General features: G+C 34.8%; 1 protein-coding gene across 1 annotated transcript; it reads right to left on the bottom strand.

The window, feature by feature from the left end:
• Nucleotides 1-637: 637 nt before the first annotated feature.
• On the bottom strand, nucleotides 638-13,261 carry LOC125868545 (ninja-family protein mc410). Its single transcript, XM_049549171.1, has 3 exons — nucleotides 13,072-13,261; nucleotides 10,594-11,678; nucleotides 638-1,354 (listed from the first exon to the last, which is right to left on the bottom strand). Exons 2-3 carry the CDS (start codon nucleotides 11,621-11,623, stop codon nucleotides 855-857), a joined length of 1,530 nt encoding a protein of 509 aa, XP_049405128.1. The 5' UTR covers nucleotides 11,624-11,678; nucleotides 13,072-13,261; the 3' UTR covers nucleotides 638-854.
• Nucleotides 13,262-19,006: the final 5,745 nt, after the last annotated feature.

The raw sequence follows: 19,006 nt of genomic DNA, 5'->3' as shown, positions 1-19,006 counted from the left end.
TGAGTTAAACCCTTAAAATTCTAGACGGGTTACTTATATTTGGGCTATTTTTGACAAGCTTTTCCACAGTGGTCAGATATCCACAGCAAACAGTAGCCAGCCCTTGTACTTCATATCACCCTTTGGGATTTGGGTCATAAACCATTTTGACTACAAGGAGGCAACTAATTTAGCATTTCAATCAACAGTCTGCAATAACTTTTTCTGTTTCCTTTTATAAATAAGGGTGGTGTCCAAACCAACCATGACTATTACCTGCTAACTCCCACTAATACGTCTTACCAACTAACTCTGTTCTCCAAGAGTTAGGCAAATGCAATGAAAAGTTTAAGCAAGAGAAGCCAACACTGCAAAGCCTCTTTAGACAAGCTCAGGGCGAAAGACCAAATTAAAGATAGGCTCAAAGGTCAAAGACGATGTCCTCCAGAAGCTGACCGGTGACTTCAGTTACATGAAAGTAATGCTCGATGTGGTTAACTGTAAAAAAAATCTCATATTTACATGCTTGGCACCTTGTGACACTCCTTTAGCTTGCACCATAATAACTGGAGTAACAAAAAAATGGACTTTCCTTTTCAATAGGCCTTCCAGTGCAATGAAATAGAAAGCCCCAAGAGAGTGCTTATGGTATGCTTGATAAGGAAAAGGTCATAATTTATTACAAATATTTGGCTAGCATATCAGTTTCAGAGGATACACTAATACAATTTAATGGGATGTGTGCATATGCATTAAGAAATCTGCACTCATTCATTTGAATTATATAATATAAAGATGCTTCTGCTTCCTACAATTTATTTAGGGATACAATGAAAGCTTACTTCATTCTTTGACATATGATTTCATATCCTAAATCAGCTTTGTGCAGACGCAGCAGGATTGCTACTTGGAAACGATGAAACACCAGCACCACCTTCTTGACTAGTTTGCTCTTCGCTAGCATGCCGTACAAACTCTTCCGGTGACATGTGAGACCCATGACAAGCACAAACAATCCTGATTTGGGTGGGATTGTATCTATAAGTAACACCAGATATTGTTCTACCATTTGGACCTGGACCAGTTGTTGAAACCCATGGTAGATTTGGATAGGAACCAGATCCTCCAAATTTCAGATCTGCAGCAAGACCTGGCCTTATAGTTGCAAATTCTGAAGGAACTGCTTCTGCTCTGGGCTGCTCAGGAGGGTCTTTTGACCTGAAGCTTATGTTGCTACCTTTAACATTTTCTTCAGCTCGAGAAGAGGAAGTTTCTTCCACGTTATGCTGTCTCCCATTGCCTTTCACATGCTCCATTACCCTCCCATCATATTGTACAGATTCAGAAGACTTGTGTGGAATAATCGGCAAAGTAGCTATATAAACATAGCAAGTACAACTTCTTAGTCACAAGGCTGGACAATTATTGAACTAAGAAATCATGCCCATTGATGCAGCAGTCTCTGCATGATTTGAAATGCAATAAATTTGAAGTTTTGGGAACTTCTGGGCATCTCATGCAACAGATTAAATGTTATATGAAATTTGTGGTAATGTTAAATCTATAAATCTCTAAATTAAAAGTTAAATTATGATATTACCCCTCTTATCAACCTAAATACCCTACAATCTAATAAAAAATGGAACAAAAATAATTTGTAATTGACATAAAGAGAAGCGACACATCTGTTCAAAAGGAACAAAGGGTAGTTTTTATAATCAAACAAAATCTCTGTTACTAAGAAAAAAACCAAGCAGAGGGTAACTCTCAAATTTCAATCTCGTGCTTTTCTCCTTACCAAGATTTTTTTACCTCTTTTAAGTATTGTGCAAATTTCAGTTAAGCTGATAAGTCAAATGTAAAAAATGTTATTGGGTTTATCAATACTGGGCTATATATTAATGATTTTCAAACAGTTTTGTTTTATAAAAGGGACAATTTCATATATATACAACAAAGTAATTAGTTTATAACAAATATAGCCATAAATTTTTTTACATAAAAAGTAGCCCAAAAGCAAAAACAAAACGCGAGGTTTAGCCACGCGAGAACCGCGGCTAAATGGGAGAAAACCCGTGGGTAAGCTGCATTTTTTGTATCTCAAGGTATTTCTCACATTAAAAAAATGAAAACAATGTGATTGAACAAATTTCTAACCCTTCCATACATGTGACAAAAATAATTTAAAAAAAAATTAAAAATATTGTACATGTAATGTATAGATATTGTATAAATAGTAATGCAATGTATAGGTATTGTATACATAGAGTATAATCATGTATATCTATGTATCAAAAATTTACATACATCATTGTTTATACAATATATTATACATAAAGGGCTAATTTCAAATATATACAATAAAGTTATAAGTTCACAATAAATATAGCCATGTTTTATTTACATAAAAATAAAGTAAGAGGAAGTGTATACACTGAAATACAATCTATCATGCTAAAAGTCATAGAGAGTATACAATGATTATACAATATAGCTTGTCAAAAGTCATAGAAAGTATACATTGACTATACAATATGACTTATACAAGAACTATACACTACTATACATTATGATACACTCAAAAAGTTGAATAGAGCTTAACTATACATGAAGTATACACTGACTATTCAATCCCTATCAACTCAAAATCACCTCTAAATAGTCCCAAATTTTTTTTTGATAAAGTTAACTGGTATTATAAACAAAAGGAGTAGACCAATAGTGTGCTCCTACATAGTTACATCAACAGTGTGAAAGGACAGCCCAAAACAAAATCTACCTCCTATATTCCTTATAAACTGTCTATAAATAGGTTAATTTCCCCTATATCCTTCGGTACAGAATGTATACACCAAATTTTAGATATGAAATCCTCTCGATGTTTCTAGTATTTGATATATAATTCGCTCGAAACGATTCACGTTTTTGGTACGTCAAATTTTTCAATCAAGCAAGCTTTGAAACTTGTTGATTGATCATGCAGAATGAAGGAAGGAAGAAGAAGAAAAAGATATAATCTTATTGATCTTCAGTTGATTCTCATTTATTTTAGAGGTAGCGATAGAATTTACTGCCTTTTTTACCAGTTTTCGCTTTTTTATTTCGTTCTTAAGAGGCATAGAAGATTGGAGATTGAAGAAGAAGAAGATATTTAATGGTTGATTGAAGCAACGATGAAGAAGAAAAAGACGCACGAAGGAGGCCAAAGAATGTAGCAGAAGTAACGCACGGCTATTTTTTTATTTTTTTGGGAAAAAAATAGGGTGAATGGCAATTTTAGGTAATTTAAATAAATTGGGCTATAAGATGGTAAGTAAACCTTGGCTGACAGTTTTCATAATTTTCCCTTATATTGGTCTATCATTTCCTTTTTTTCAAATTGAAGTTAGCTTGATTGGCCATTTTATTGATCATAAAAAAAGAAATTATTTACACAATGAAATAAAGAGATTCAGCTTAAAACAAGGCCCAAATCTTGACCAAACAAAAATAAACAAAAAGAACAACAATACACTTAAGGGGAAAGGGAGGTCAAGGAGCTCAAAGGTTTTCTTCACCACATCGCCAATTCGGAGAAGCTTTCATCGGCGATTGGTCTATCTATTCAGTTATCAGTTCTTTGAGCTTACTTAACCATTAAACTAATAACCTATATTGCTCGGACTCTACAAGAATGTCGACGGGTGCATGTTGATCCTTCAAAAGTAATGCATTTTTTAGGGACCCGATATGGGTGCGGCATCATTTTTGGGGAGTCCGAGCAACATAGCTGATAACCAAACGAAATCTTGTTTCCTTTTTATCCCTGGTTACATAAAAGTGATTTAAAATTAGAAACCCTATTCCTAATATTTTGTTTCTCTTTCATAAGTTTTGTTAGCTTGGCAAGATATAATTAAACAGATTTATGGTTCATAGCATACCTAAGATTTTCTACCCAGCGAATAGTTATATTGTTATCTCTCCAACAAAAAGCAAGTAAATCCCACCGTGATATTTACCATCCATTTAGTAGTACTAAATTTGTTTATACAACCTCAACTAAATTGAAAGTAAATCAAGGAGGGAGCTTAGTCCAGGTTGCTGTTAAAAGATTGTGATTTTGCATTAGTGGTTTGTTGTGGTAACGAATGTGTGCTAATGTGGAAGTCAAAGATGAATAATTTAGGCTTAGAGGTTACCATGGTTGAAGAAAATGCATAGTTAAAAATGAAAACAAGAAGGGAAAGGAAAAATTTCTTGAGGAGCAAGTTGGTCGTTGGCGCCCCTAGAAGACAGTTTCTTATAGGTTAAATCAATAATCGAACTGTTAAGAACCGCTAACAGACTAATCAGGAATCGATTTAGGATATTTACGAATTGATAACCGATATCAACCATTACCTCCACTACACTCAATTCCTACTACCAATAAACTCCGTCATCACAACTAGCACCGCCGTCAACAACCATCATACATTCTTTGGTCACCACCACCACTGTCGCCACCTCCACCACTACTACCAGCCACTACCACCAATGTGGTCAATCTCTACTACCAACCACCTCCATCATCATAACTAGCACCACCACCAACTACCATGAACACATCCTCAACCACCACACATTTTTCAGTGATCACCATCGACACCACCAACTACAAACATAAACCAACTTCACCATTACGAGTTACAACCACCAAACACTACAACCAATCTCTACCATTATGACAGTCAGTACAACACCATCCACCTCCACCATCATAACTATCATCACCATCATTAGTAGCCACTAACAACTATCCATCACCACCACCACCTCTAGAAATTATCCCCACTATCACTAGCAAGCATAAATGTTTCATTTTTAATCAAATATTGATTTAATTTTATTAATTTTAATATTTAATTAATTTTTGTTTGAATTAATTTATTATGTACATATAAATAAATTATGTACATTCAAATGTTGAAAAATAAACATTCTTAATTTTTCAGTGTTCAGATCTAGAGACAACATCTTAATCATTCAGATATGCATTCAGATCAAATGTCTAAATCTTAATGAAACCAAATGAGGTCTTACAATGTATTGCATCCCTCCATTCACTGCATCCCTCATAGTGAATGTTCTTCCCAATTCCATAACCACTTCATCATCAGGCTATTGATTAGGTTTCTAATGCCCATACCCCCTGTTTCTTGTTTTGTTGACTACTACCCATTTAACCAGATTATAACCCTTGCCTTCATCCCATTTAACCAAATTATAACCCTTGTTTTCTTTGTTACCTTGACACAAAAATTCTCTTCTTAGCTTGTCTAACCTTTAAATCACCTTCGTAGGAATAGGAAACAAAGACATCACATAGGTGGGCAGTGAGTCTTAAGACAGTTTTTTTTTTTTTTTTGACAACAAGTCCAAGACAGTTTATTAGAATGACCCTACTCCCTAAAGAAGATATTGTACCTTCCATTTTGCTGACTTCTCTATAATGCCATCCCAGATTATATTGCCTTATGTTAGTAACCCAAAGGCATTCCAAGTTACATAGTTGGCAAAGTCTCTATCCTCCACCCCCAATCACCAATTTTCAAACTTGAAATAGGAATTTTTGAACTAACAACTCCCACAAGTCAACATAATTGGGTTGTGAACTGATCCCAGATTTGGTAATAAAGTCTACTTGATTTGGATGAAATTTTCTTCTCATTCTGAGCAAAACATGAATCTGTCATTTCTGAAAGCATTTCTATGATTATCCCCCCTTCTCCATGTGAAAGATCCTCCAAATAAAGGAGGATTTAATAGTTCCAAGTCATTTAAAAGAAGAGAATTCAGCCACTGCACCTGATATTCTGTTGAAATCTGATCTTTCTACAGGTTATCTAGTGACCTTAATCACCTCCAAGTCATTCAGGACCTTTCGAAGCTGACATTACAACCTTGCATACTCTTATGTCTCAGCCACAGTAGCTTGAGGTTGTTGCACTAGATTAATATTATCAGGAAATATTTCTTTAAGAGTCCAATCATCATTCCAAAAAGAAATTTTGACGCCAGTACCAACTTTGATATTGATATTTGTAGAAAGAAGTGGGCCATGAGCATTTTATATGCCTCCATACACTTAAACCATAAGAATCAGAGATTCTTCCTATACACCAAAACCCAATTGCCCCATATTATTCACTGATAACCTTCCTCCATATAACCTATTTCTCTTAAGAAATCTTCGCAACCACTTCATAAGTAAGCTCTTGTCATGTGTAGACACGTAATTTTTGACCGAACATAAAAATTTTATAATATTTTTATTTCTTAAATATTTCTTTTATGCCTAAGTTAGATATTTTGTTTTTTGTCTTATTTTAGTATGTTTATTTTAAAAGATTTTAAAAATAACAAAATATATGTTTATTTTAATTTTAGTTTAATAAATAAGCTAATATTTCTTAATTATAATTTATTATTAGCTATACAATTTTTGTTAGTTTAAAATATAATTAAATAATATCTATATTATATTATATTATATTATATTATATTATATTATATTATATTATATTGTATTATTTTATATTATATTATATTATTAAAAATAACTAAATAATAACTTACCCTCACTCCCACTTTCTCTGCCAATACCCCACCCTTACCTACATTATCCCCCATTATCCCATAATATATACTCCACTCAACTCCCTCAACCAAAAAACAGATATACTACACCACTTCATCCATACACACGTACTACTCCCTATACGTACCACACACCCTATATATATTAACAGACTTCCCACAAACAAAAGAAAAAAAAAAGATATACAAAACGTACAGAGGCACAACCAAAAAAAAAAGAAAAAAAACAAACACACACGCCAGAAAGAAGAAAAAATCAATCGGTAACATACCCACAAACATTTTTCATCTCTTTGTTCCTTTTTTTTTCATTACTTTTATATAAACACAACACACGTCCACACCAAAGCTTTGTGAGCGTTCTAATCGAGGTTTGGTCCAGATTTTGCGATTCTTATTTCTTCATTTAAGGTTCAACTTTACCTTATCTCTTTAATTTATTTATGGAATTTGATGTAATTATTATGATAAGTTTTCTTACACTTTTATTTTATTCATAATTTGATTAAAATGAAGAATGTGTCAAGTGTTATATCTCTTTAATGAATGAAAGTAACTTTATTGGTGGTTATTTTTATTTATCTATTTTTGTTCATTAGTTGTGATGTCTTAAAATGAATGGGTCATGATGTTGTTCTTTTCTTGATTTCGATGCTAATAATGATAAAGTAGGAATTATTGGGTTCACAAAATTATTGTTGTTTTATTTATTAAATAAAGAATGAGATTTATTTTAGCAATTCGTCATTGTTTTGTTGGATTAATAAAAAAGTACAATATGAGTATGCCTAATTTCGCCATTAACTTCAAGATAAAAAAAAAATATATATAATATGTGTAGGCCTAATTTTAACATTAACTTTAAGGGTGAATAAAAATAAAAGAATATAAGATAATCCAAAATTTATATTGTATCCTAGAAGTTTAGATTTGTTTTATTTTATTTGATTTTATTTAATATTTTCTTATAACATTACATGGGTTTTAGGCATGTAAAAATAATAATATTTGTTTCAATTAAAAATGTGGTTACACATCTTTTTTGAAACACTTAAAAGAAATTCAAGGATGTGGTGACACACCTTGATAAAATTATTCTAATATATAGTTTAACATGTGGATTAATTTGATTAAAAGTATCATCAATAAATATAATAATGAAATGAGAAGATTAGTTGTCTAGAATTCAGAAAAATAAGAGCAAGTACTTTTAATACTAGCTGAGTTTTATGCACGTTAAAAATATTTGTAAAAAATTAAGAATGCGGTTGCGCATCTTTTTGAGACATTGAAAAAAAACTCAAGGATGCAGTGACGCACCTTGTCCAAAAATATAATAACTTTCATTAATTTAAAATAAGATCACTTATAGATAAAATTAGGTGATGCACTCGAGAGAAGAAAACAATTATGCTCATAAGCTATTTATATGTCAAAAGTCGAGAATGCAGTTATGCATCCGATTTGAGACCAAATAAAAGTTCAACAATAAAAATGCAAACAAGTCATGGCCTGAAAATAATATATCCACAAATGATTTAAAGTAGGTAGAAGTCAATAAAAGCGACTGTGCTAGAACCACGGGACTCGAGGGATGCCTAATACCTTCCCCTCAGGCAACAGAATTCTTTATCCGAATTTCTAGTTCGCAGACCATATAAAGAGTCATTTCCTTTTGATTAGGGATTAAACAAAAAGGTGACTTGGACCACCATAACTCAATTCCAAGTGACGACTCTGAAAGTAAAATAAATCCTTAATCAATACCATTACATAAATTGGAAAAACCCTCACCGCCGCTGTGATCGAAAAAGGGGTGTGACATCATGTTATCCCAAGTTTTTTATTTCCCAAGTTTTTTATTTCCAGGCGTCCTTTTTTGCTGCTAACTAGAGTACTCTAGCAAGACTCACCGCAAAGAGTTTTTGAACTCTATCCTAGGACTCGTTCCTAAGAGCATCTCTCCCCACATTTGCACATTTTAATAGTTAATGTTTACTGCATAAGCCACCTTACATATCACTCTTTAAAAGATAGAAGTTTAAAATTGTAGAGCATGCATAAATTCATATTAAGAACTTAGTTACACATGCGTTTTTTTACTAGTTTAATCAAGACATTAAAGTCCTTAAAAAAGCTTACAAATAAAATATGGAGTTATCTTTCCTGAACATTCATGGCCTCTGATGTCGGTTGTCCCAGTTCTTGAATTTTATTTTATTTTCCCTTTGGGTAGAATCTGGTTGTGATGGAAATATCCTTCTAAATGCAAAATCTAACTAAACTTAAGGCAAGTATAAGAGGTTGATTCTATAATACCAAAAATCTTAGGATTACTAATTAATCCAAGTCACTATTATTCAATTTTAGTTTGACAAGGATAGCAAAAAGCAATGTTGCTCGGACTCTTAAAAAATATCGATAGGTATGTGTTGGATCCTCCAAAAATAGTGTATTTTTGAAGGATCCGACACGTGTGCAGCAACATTTTTGGAGCGTCCGAGTAACTTAGGTAAAAAGAGTCTCTTGCACAATGTCCCTGGCCAATACCATTGACCAGATGAAGCTAGGGGGATTTTCCATTTCATTAACCATGTTAATTTAGGATCTTGAGTAACACAATGTTCCAGGACAACTTTTTTTTATTGGTGTCCAGGACAGCTCGTGAGCACCTCATCCAATTACACGAGTTACCTGCTACCTCCCACCAACATGTATTTCGGGTAATTCTGTCCACCAAGACTTGGATAAATGGAAAGGAATCACCTCGTTCTTTTTGCTTTCGCTTATGGTTCCCAACCCACTTCACTGACCAATTGGTCACACCTTTGGGTGCCCCCAAGACTACAACTGAAAGCATAATACACCCAGTTGTCAAGGAAAAAAATAATTGAAAGAAAAGAAGGTTTAAAAATTTCTAAATTTCTATTGAACCTACTCTAGTGCCCATTAAAGGAAAATATACAATCAAAAAGTATTTCAACCTCTAGACCATACACATGTAAATCCTTTGTTTTTCGTTGGGAAACTTTCAATGCAAGATGGTCTCTCACAATGACTTATCGAAGTCTTCATGGTCTTTAAATCCCTGAGGACAACCATAAAGTGTAGGTTAACTAGGAGTGAAAATTTATTGCATATACTACAAATATTACTGGGGCAATTTTCAATGGAATGCAGATTGTTAAAAGACAACCCAAATTCCCCTCCATTTCCTAGGAACCCATCTTGCACTCTTAGCTACTAGATTTTGCCTCCCTCATCTACCATCAAGGGAAATCATCAATATCTTTGTCGTTGCTGCAAAACCTACAAATATTTCGAACATTTTGTTGTCCTTATCATGCACCAACGTATGATGGATGATTTCTATGTAGCTATGTTTGGGAACTATACAGTGTATCCAACTGCTCAATTAACTTTAATTCTTGTAAGGTAGGATATACTTGCACTTTTATATTTTAGTCTGCATTATATCCAGCTAGTATGGAATAGATTACCTTTCAGTTTGCTTCTATAAACCATTTTTATTTTAAAATTTAAAGCAGTATCTTTCCCTTTGATTGGTAAAAGCACAAATGCATATATGGCCCTTTAAACAGTATACAAAGAAGTGGTTTAAAAAAGAAAACAATCCATAAAGTTTGTTCAAAGTTCCAACACAGTATTGCTCACTGGGAGCAATAAAGTTGTCCTCCGATGAATGTCCAATGACTAGGGAAGATCTACAGGTCATTTAACCACACCTTTTCACGATAGGGAAGCATCTCTTAAAGAGTTTCAGGAAGTAGAATGGACGCCTTAGCTATTTCCTAAGCAAAAACAGGAAATACACAAGATCCTAAGGACTGTGATTTGATTATTCCAAAAATCTTCTTTCTATTTTTGTAATGTGCTATGGGTCCTCAATTCCTCCAAAATAAAATTTAGCTCCAAACAAATCGTAAACATGCATTGAAGAAGAAAGAAAACTCATAGAGTTAATAGGAAAACCTTGAGAAATATTTGGTCCATCTTTGTGCTTATCTGAGCCCAAGGAACCTCGTCCGTAGGAAGGGTGAAGCTGCTGAAGATGAGAAGCAGCACCGCGGGAATTATCCTTCTCCAATGTTGGCAGCTGTACAGAAGAGTAGCCAAACGTTAATGGAAAATTTGTAGGTATGACAGGCTGGGCTCCAGGTCTATCTCCACTAGTGGTAGCCATTACTTGCATCATGCCAGGAACTGGGTAACCAGTCGTACTTGCTGTATTACCAGGGTTAGAATCTTTCAGAGGCATAGAGTACGGTAGGTTCATGATGTTTATTGATTGACCTTGGAATGGGGTACTATATGGCATATTCCCGAACTTAACATCCTTCTCAGAAGAAATGGTAAACCTTCTCTGTCCAAGCAATTCTACACCACTTGAATCAGGAACACCACGAAGCTCCTTATGAACCTCAGCACTACTTCCAATAAATCTCTTAGAGTTCTCATCATGCTGCAAAATTTGCCTGGAAGTTGAACCTACAGTTTCAGAATCAGCTACATCTTCATTTTCTGCAGTTGAACCATCATCTGTTGTTATTGAAATGTGTGATGCCCTTGTCTTGTCATGCATATCGGCATGATGAGCTTCTCTCTCATGCTTCTTTTGTTGACTTGACTCCCGGAACAAATTTTTGCGCTTTTCACCCACATCAGTTCTCCTTTCTTCTTCAACTTCTATAGGTCTATTATCATTTGGAACCCAGAATCCTCCACTATTTAACTTTTTAGAAGCATCTGCATCAACACTAGTGCTGGAAAGCAAGTTCCCACCATGTTTTGTTGAATCACTTCTCTGAGAACCCACACCACAATCATGCTTTTGGCTGCTAGTGCCTCCATCCAGAAAGTTCTTGAAATCATTAATCACTTTGCCATCTCTATCAACTTCCTCAACCTTGGAATCCGATGAGCTCCCACTTTTACTTTTATCTGACGCAACCACCCCACCACAGGGAAGACCCAAGCTTAGATCAAGACCATTTTCGTCCATTTTAATCAAACACAAAGCACATTGACCAGATTTACATGTGAAACTTCAATTCACTCTGCCACCAAAAAAGAAAGAAAGTTTCAGTCTGGAATATTTTACTACTTCATCTTGAATGGAAGAAACTTTATTCAGATAGAATACCATACCTGTTGTAATATCTGTTCATGTTAACCTTGAAGTCTAATAGACAAGAATAAAAGACTCCCTTGGTCTTAATTTGTTTGACCTACTTTCCTTTTTAGTCCGTTTCAAAAAGAATGACCCTTTCCTTTTCTGTAGCAACTCTTCAATTTTAACTTTTCACATGACAATGTTTAAAGCACAAGATTAAAGGACATTTTGGTACATTTTGACATATATTTAATTTTAGACCACAAAATTCAAAAGTCTCATTTACTTTCTTAAACTCCATCCCAAATCAAAATAGGCCAAACAAATTGAAACGGAGGGAGTATTGTTTATCAGTCAACCAAGGGAAAAAAATCTTAGTTATAACATTCAATAGTACATAAAGGCACAAAGAAGAAGCTCAAAACAAAATGCAGAAAATAGCCTGATTGGTTTTTCTTGAAGTCACGTATGCTGGGTTAAACCAACATAACAAAGCTGAAAATGTTTGCATAAGTGGTTTATGTCTCAGTCAATGATTATTTAGTTTAAGCAGACCCATTAAAATAAGTGAGATTAAAACTCATCTACTCACACTTGCTAGGGTAGCAATGCAACTCCTCAAAATAGCTAATGACCAGAAATCCAATCTAAAGATGGTGAACTGATGTTTAAAAAGAAGGGGAACTCAAGAGGACAGGATATATTGAAGATAGAATCAGTCAAAATAGGAGACCTCCTTTCAAACTAGATTTTTGGAAACAAGAAGGTTATCAAGGAAACCATAGCAAAACAATCAATAAGGTCAGAATGAAATAAACCAAAAGTTGCTTTAGCTTTTCACAAACTATGCCTCTGTGGATCATCCATATATATTCCACACTATTCCTGGAACTACTTCTTTGGCCTTCAACCTACCAATTAACATAACCCTCTTTCTTCAACCTACCATAACCCGGAATACGAAGTACTATTCCGGGAACTACTTCGCATTTACACCTGCCTAAACCTTGAGAAAATCATCTAGCTCAATCAAACAGACCCCAATTCATCATTAACTAGATCTAAAAGTCGAAGTAAAAGAAACAGAAAGCCTAGAAAGAATAAGCAATTAAACTAGTCATCTTTACGGACAAACAGTAACAAATCTATCTACATATAGATCTGCCTCTAACAAAGGTTTTGCACAAAAGCACAAGTAAAAAGATTTACTTACTGAAAGCACAGATACAAAGTAGAAACCTAACTAACTAGTTCAAATTCCAGATGATCAAAAATCTGCACTAAAGATACTTGGAGCTAGCTGGGAATTCAGATCAACGGAACCAAAGGGTATATACCTGATGAACAAAACTGTGAACCACAGAGAAAGATAAGGAGCAGGGGAAATGCGGAGTCGAGGAAAGTGGACGTTGGCGCCGTAGTGAAGACGAGTCGACGGCTAGCAGTAGGTAGGATGTGGGCGGAGTGACAAAATGTGGATGCGAAGACCTGACTCACCGATCTTTCTTCTTTCTTCTTTCTTTCCCATTTAACACATAGAGCACGTGGTGGATATGTAACTTCAATGTACCTCATCCTATGCTTCTTTTGTGTTTCTTCCACATGTTATATTCACTACTCAATACTTCATACTTGAGAAATACAAATCAAATATGCTAGTAAATTTTATTATAAAAAGAAAGAAAGTTATTATCCGTTAAATTTAAAATTTGAAATCCAACAACTTTATTGAAAGGATTTGTTTAATTTTTCAGAAATTAAGACTTATAAAATGGTAGATTTACAATTTTTTAAAATTTCTTTTTATAAAAAATAGGTTAGTTTTATTATTTTATTAATTTTGTTTTACGTATAGAAATTTGATACCTGATTGTAATTCCAAAAGTTGTTGCTACAATGTTCAACACATGGTGTTTCTGACAATTTACTGTTGTAATACTTTTATTATAACCTTGATTCGGTCAACAAAGGGTTGGTTGATCAACTTATCCAAGATGGAATGATGCGACAATCGTTTGATGTAGCAACAATGTTGCTTTATGATATGACCAAGATAAACCGAGCATGACACACTAGAGAGGATTAAGTATCTCCTCTGCAATGGAGTATGAGTAAGGAACGGATGGAGAAGAATCATGACCAGATGAAAATATAGCCAAAATGATAAATCAACTCGATTTTCTATCCAAATATGTCATGGAGGTGGTTTCAAAATGGTAAATGAAATTGGAACAAGCAGTGGGTAGTGTCCGGAGGATGCCAAATATGAGGCATTGTGCAATGAGAAAATAAATTATATGGGAACCAAGTGGGGGGTTCTCATCTGAATTATCCTAGGTCGAAAGGGAACCAAGATTGGAACAAGGATAGGGATAATGGTTGGAGAGATCGAGGTGGCAATAGATAGACCGTGAAATTGAAAAGGATAGATACATCCCACCTCATAATCATTCCAAGTTGAAAGATGCTAAACCAAAAGGAAATTGAACTGATGATATGCTAACAAGGATCTTCAACAAGATTGAAGGGTCTGACAGGGTGTTGAAGGATTTGAAAAATGATTTCTCCACCTTGACACAAACAGTTATTTCTCATTTCATGTCAATCAAGCAACTGGAGACTCAAATGTGCTAGATCTCGTCCCATTTAAATCCAAGGCAAAAGAGAATTTTGTCTAGTGACCCCATCCTTAACCCTAAAAATAATTGCTGATGGGTAAGAATTGTGTTGTACCACGACATTAAATAAGGTGTTGTTTAGGAGGCAACCCAAGTTTATTTTATTGTTTTGTTTTTTTCAATAATGTGTGTTGTGAGTTTAGGGTGAAATGAAATTTAAAAGTTGAAAAAAATGCATTAGGCGATGCAAGTACCCAGTCGGCGATGCATCGAAATGGTTTGGCGGACATTTTCATGTTCACATTCTAAGCCAAGAATTTTGAAAATGGTACTGTCAACTTTGGCGAACATAGACCTATTCAACGATCAATCGAATGACATTAAGCAGACTACATCAGGTCAGTCGAGTTAAACTTCAAGTTTGGTATTTGTTCATGCATCATTGGTAAGCTTAAGCTCCTTCGGCGACATTAATAGTAAACCGCCGAACGTGCATGAAATAGAAAGGTCAAGAGTCTTTTCAATTTTTAAAAGACAACTTGTAACAACCCGGAAAACTAGTGAGACCAAGCTAGAGTCTAATGGAAACTAGTAGGTGAAGCTAGAGCCTAATGTGTGAACTTTTGAGTTTGATGTTTGGTTTTAGGATGAATATTAACTTCCTGAGGTTAGGTTGAGGTGTCTAGGAGTTAAACGTCAAGGTACGACCCCTTAAGGACCAACCAAGGGTCCTTGAGGGGGACCCTAAAGCCTAACCCCAAGGCTCCCCCTTAAAGCAAAAAGCTGCCAAATTCCATGAACTACAGATGCAATTCACGACTAGTAGATTGATCTACGGCTCGTGGTCCTGCTCCGTAGGTTAAGGCCACCAGGACCTAGCTGCAGACCCAAACCACGACCCCACAGGATGAGGCGTGGTCCCATCCACGGTCTGTGGATGGGGCTTTCGTAAACTGCACCTGTAGACTGCCTAGACACAGCCAAAGGGTGGGTAGTTTAGGAAATTGTTTTATTAATTGTTTTGAGTAGAAGTCATTTAATATAGTAATTATACATATATATAAACTATTTCATGTCATTAAACACCTCATTAAGTCATTATAACCCAAGACCCCAAATCAAAAACCCAACTACTCTTCCCTCCCAAAATCTTCTCTCTAGAACCTCCATTGAAGAACAAAGAAGGAGATCAAGGAAAGCTTGAAGGGAGGAGTTTTTATCACGAATTTGGAAGGATTCTACACCTAAGGTATGGGAGTTCTTCATCCTTGGGAAGCTATCACCCAAGGTGTCATTTCAAAAACTTTTAACTCAATTCTAGAAAACACAATTAGCTAGGGTTTCAACTCAACCACATGGATTCCTTTCAAAGTTGTTCTCAAAGGTTGAATTATGTTTATTATTGATGATACTACTGATTTTAGATGATTTAAACTTGAATTCCAAAGAATCCATGAGTTTTCCCCAATCCTAGCTATGGCTCTTCTCTACATCATGAATGTTGTTGAAAGTTGACTCAATTGATTGAATGTGGGTTGATTATAATGTAATTACTTGATATTAGTGTAAATCTATATGTACTCTTGATTAATCTAAGGTTCTAGGGTGAAATTGATGTAGCCTAGGGTTATGTCATAAAAGAGGCAAATTGAGGGTTTAGATGTGACCTTATAAAATTGATGAACTTCTTGATGAATTGCCTTAGATTAGATCACCTAGCCTTGAATTGGTTTAGGGTAATGCTTCTAAATATGAATTGACTTGATTCATGATATTATATGCATGTTTGTGAACACTTGAAGTATAAAGTGTCAATCATGATGTAATTAAGGTATTGATGAGTTGTTGGATCATGGTATTCCCTTATCTAATGTGCTATTGCTATATGTTTGAGATGATTTGGTCCATAGCCCTCGAAGGGCATATTGTGAAGGTTTGTGCATGTTGACAAGATTGTGTGTGAACTCATGATCTACTTAGAAGTTAAAGGTCCTATGACTATTGTGTATATTGTGGTGTTGTTGAAAGGTCATTATTCCCTTACCCTTACACTTGATATTGTATGAATTGTCTAGGATAATGATAATGTTGTTGTTGTGTCATTGCAAGGACAATTACACACACACTCCATGCATAAACATGATCATGATGTATCAATGGTGTTAATTGAAAGTATAGTTCTCATATGCACATTTACATATTATTATGCATGAAATGTACATGACCATGATGATTCTATTGTGTTGATTGAAAGTCCATTCTCATTAGAACACATGATCTTGGTGTGAAAGTTACCCCACATAGTAATGATGATTCTAAGGTTGAAAGTCTAATTCTCACCTAATTGAATCTATGAGCTATTTAATGAATTGTGTTGAATGAAGGATAGAGCACTTCTTCACACATGTAAATACAATTCAAGACTAATGACGTATAATTTGGAAAATAATGCTTAGCACAGAGTGGATATGGACAATAAGGAAAAGGCCCTTCCGCCAATGTAATAGAGAGGGTCACCTAAAGTGAACTGATGAGATGGAAGCCCCTCCGCCAATGCAATAGGGCGAGTTTCTAGAAGCAATCTCCTTATCACATAACTATGTGCCAACATAGGACCTTAGCTAGTTGATCCACTTTATAACTATACATTTAGTTCTACCTTAGGCAAGTAGGACACCTTATTTCGGTGTGGGGTTACACGACACCAGATTCCATGTAGCTCACATGGTCTATGTCGGTTATGGCAACTTTTCCCTAAATAATAAAGTAATGAATGAGACATGAACTATACTATGACTTCTTGGTGAGTTTACTTAGTAGGAGTGGGAGTATGAGACTTCACTCCCACATTGCACAAGTAGACTTAGTAGGATGTCATGGGATGGTTCCTTTATGTAAATGATGAGATTTGAATGCATGCATGTGTATTGAATAGATAGTGTTATGAATGACTTTCCTTATAATTCAAGTAATGTACACGACTATTTCCTTATTTGTGACTATTGATATGATGAGGTCTAAAGATGAAATGCATGACTAAAGTAGCTTCAAAGGAGTACTTAGTAGGGTTGGTATTTTGGGATGCCAATCACACATTGCACAAGTGTTCCTTAGGGGTTACTAAGGTAATGGCTTCACTATGAAATAAGTATGAATGTGATATTGGCTTGTGTTGTACATTATAAATGCATGTTAGTTATCATACATTGCACAAGTGTTTCTTAGGGGTTGTTTAGGTGATGATTACTTAATGATGAAATGATCTTGGTAATTGACTTTGTATTACATTGTGATTGGAGGCTATGAGTTGTGAAGATTGGGATGTGTATCATGTTGATGTTGGAGACTATGCTTGTTATTATAATGATATCTCTCATGTTATGATGAAATGTGTGTGAGTTGCCTTATTGGTTGCATTCTCCAACTATTTCAAATATGATGTTAAAAAATTGCATATAGCATGACTTCAAATGAAATGTCCCTTTTTATGCATGTTTTAATGGTTTTGTGCATGGCTTCCATACTTAGTACTTTTTGTGCTAACCCCATCTTTCTACATTTTCTATAAGTGTAGGCTTTGGAGATATTGGATTCCATCCTCGTGGCTAGGTTCATAGGGGATCAAGAAGAAAAAGATTGGTGAGTCCTCATTGTATTCGAGGGCTTGACCATATGTCCTTTATTGTCTTTCTATTATGTTTTAGACCTTGGTTGTAAGGATTATGTCCCTAAGATTGTATTTCAAGAGTTTTTATTCCAAGTATAATAGATGGTTTGAGACAGTGTCGTAGATTCTCTTTCATTTTATAAGAGACTTCGATTGTAAAGAAAAGTTTTTAAATTTCGCTCTATTTTCCTATGTTTTTATATTCATGAATGCTATGAGGCTTGTATGAAACCCCTTTAGGTCAATTACGTCGTGTTACTTCTAGGGGGTAACCCTGGGTCGTGACACAACTTTTGATCTTTTTGTGCATTTTCACTTCTAAACTCTCAACCTTTGCTTAAATACTAGTGTGTCTTTATTGTGAATCAGTTTAATTACTTGGAGTGCATATTTTCTCAAGATTCTTGACCACAAAACACTCCCTCCTTCATTTTTGTTATATGTGCATGTTTGAGGTTGGCTTTTCGAAGCTATCATTGATGGTTTTGTTTGAAATTAATGCATATGAACTGGGCTTTGTGTTGTTGATGATGTTTTGCTATTTAATTTGTATGGATTGTTCTACTTAAGTCCATTGAATAGTACTCATGAACTAGGATAGTTAAGTTTGTGTCCGAACTTGCTAAAATTGAGTGTGAAGGTTAAAGATTGAAATTGAGTTATTAACTTGACTGGCTCTGATTGAATTTGAGTTGGGTGAAGTCTGATTAACCCAGTATTGTCCATTCGACTTGTAGTTTCCCAATGATGGAATGGTGACATCTTTCTTAAGGGAAAATTGTCAATTTGGAAATGCTTTGTAAATTTTGGGGAAAGTCTAAGTACCCATGGGTAGATTAACATGTGGGTAACTTGTAAAATTGCTTGGGTACTGGGTAGTGTTGCATTTTTGTGTTGAATTTTTGAAAAATAGACATTGGGTTGAAATTACTTGTTCGATGAACTTGTCTTTGTTCACCAAGGTGATTAGGTGAATCATCGGTAAGC

Source organism: Solanum stenotomum, chromosome 6 (assembly GCF_019186545.1).
Source record: "Solanum stenotomum isolate F172 chromosome 6, ASM1918654v1, whole genome shotgun sequence".
Taxonomy (NCBI): Eukaryota; Viridiplantae; Streptophyta; class Magnoliopsida; order Solanales; family Solanaceae; genus Solanum; species Solanum stenotomum.
The sequence above is the reverse complement of the archived record's forward strand: the minus strand, read 5'-3'. Positions and strand labels throughout refer to the sequence as shown.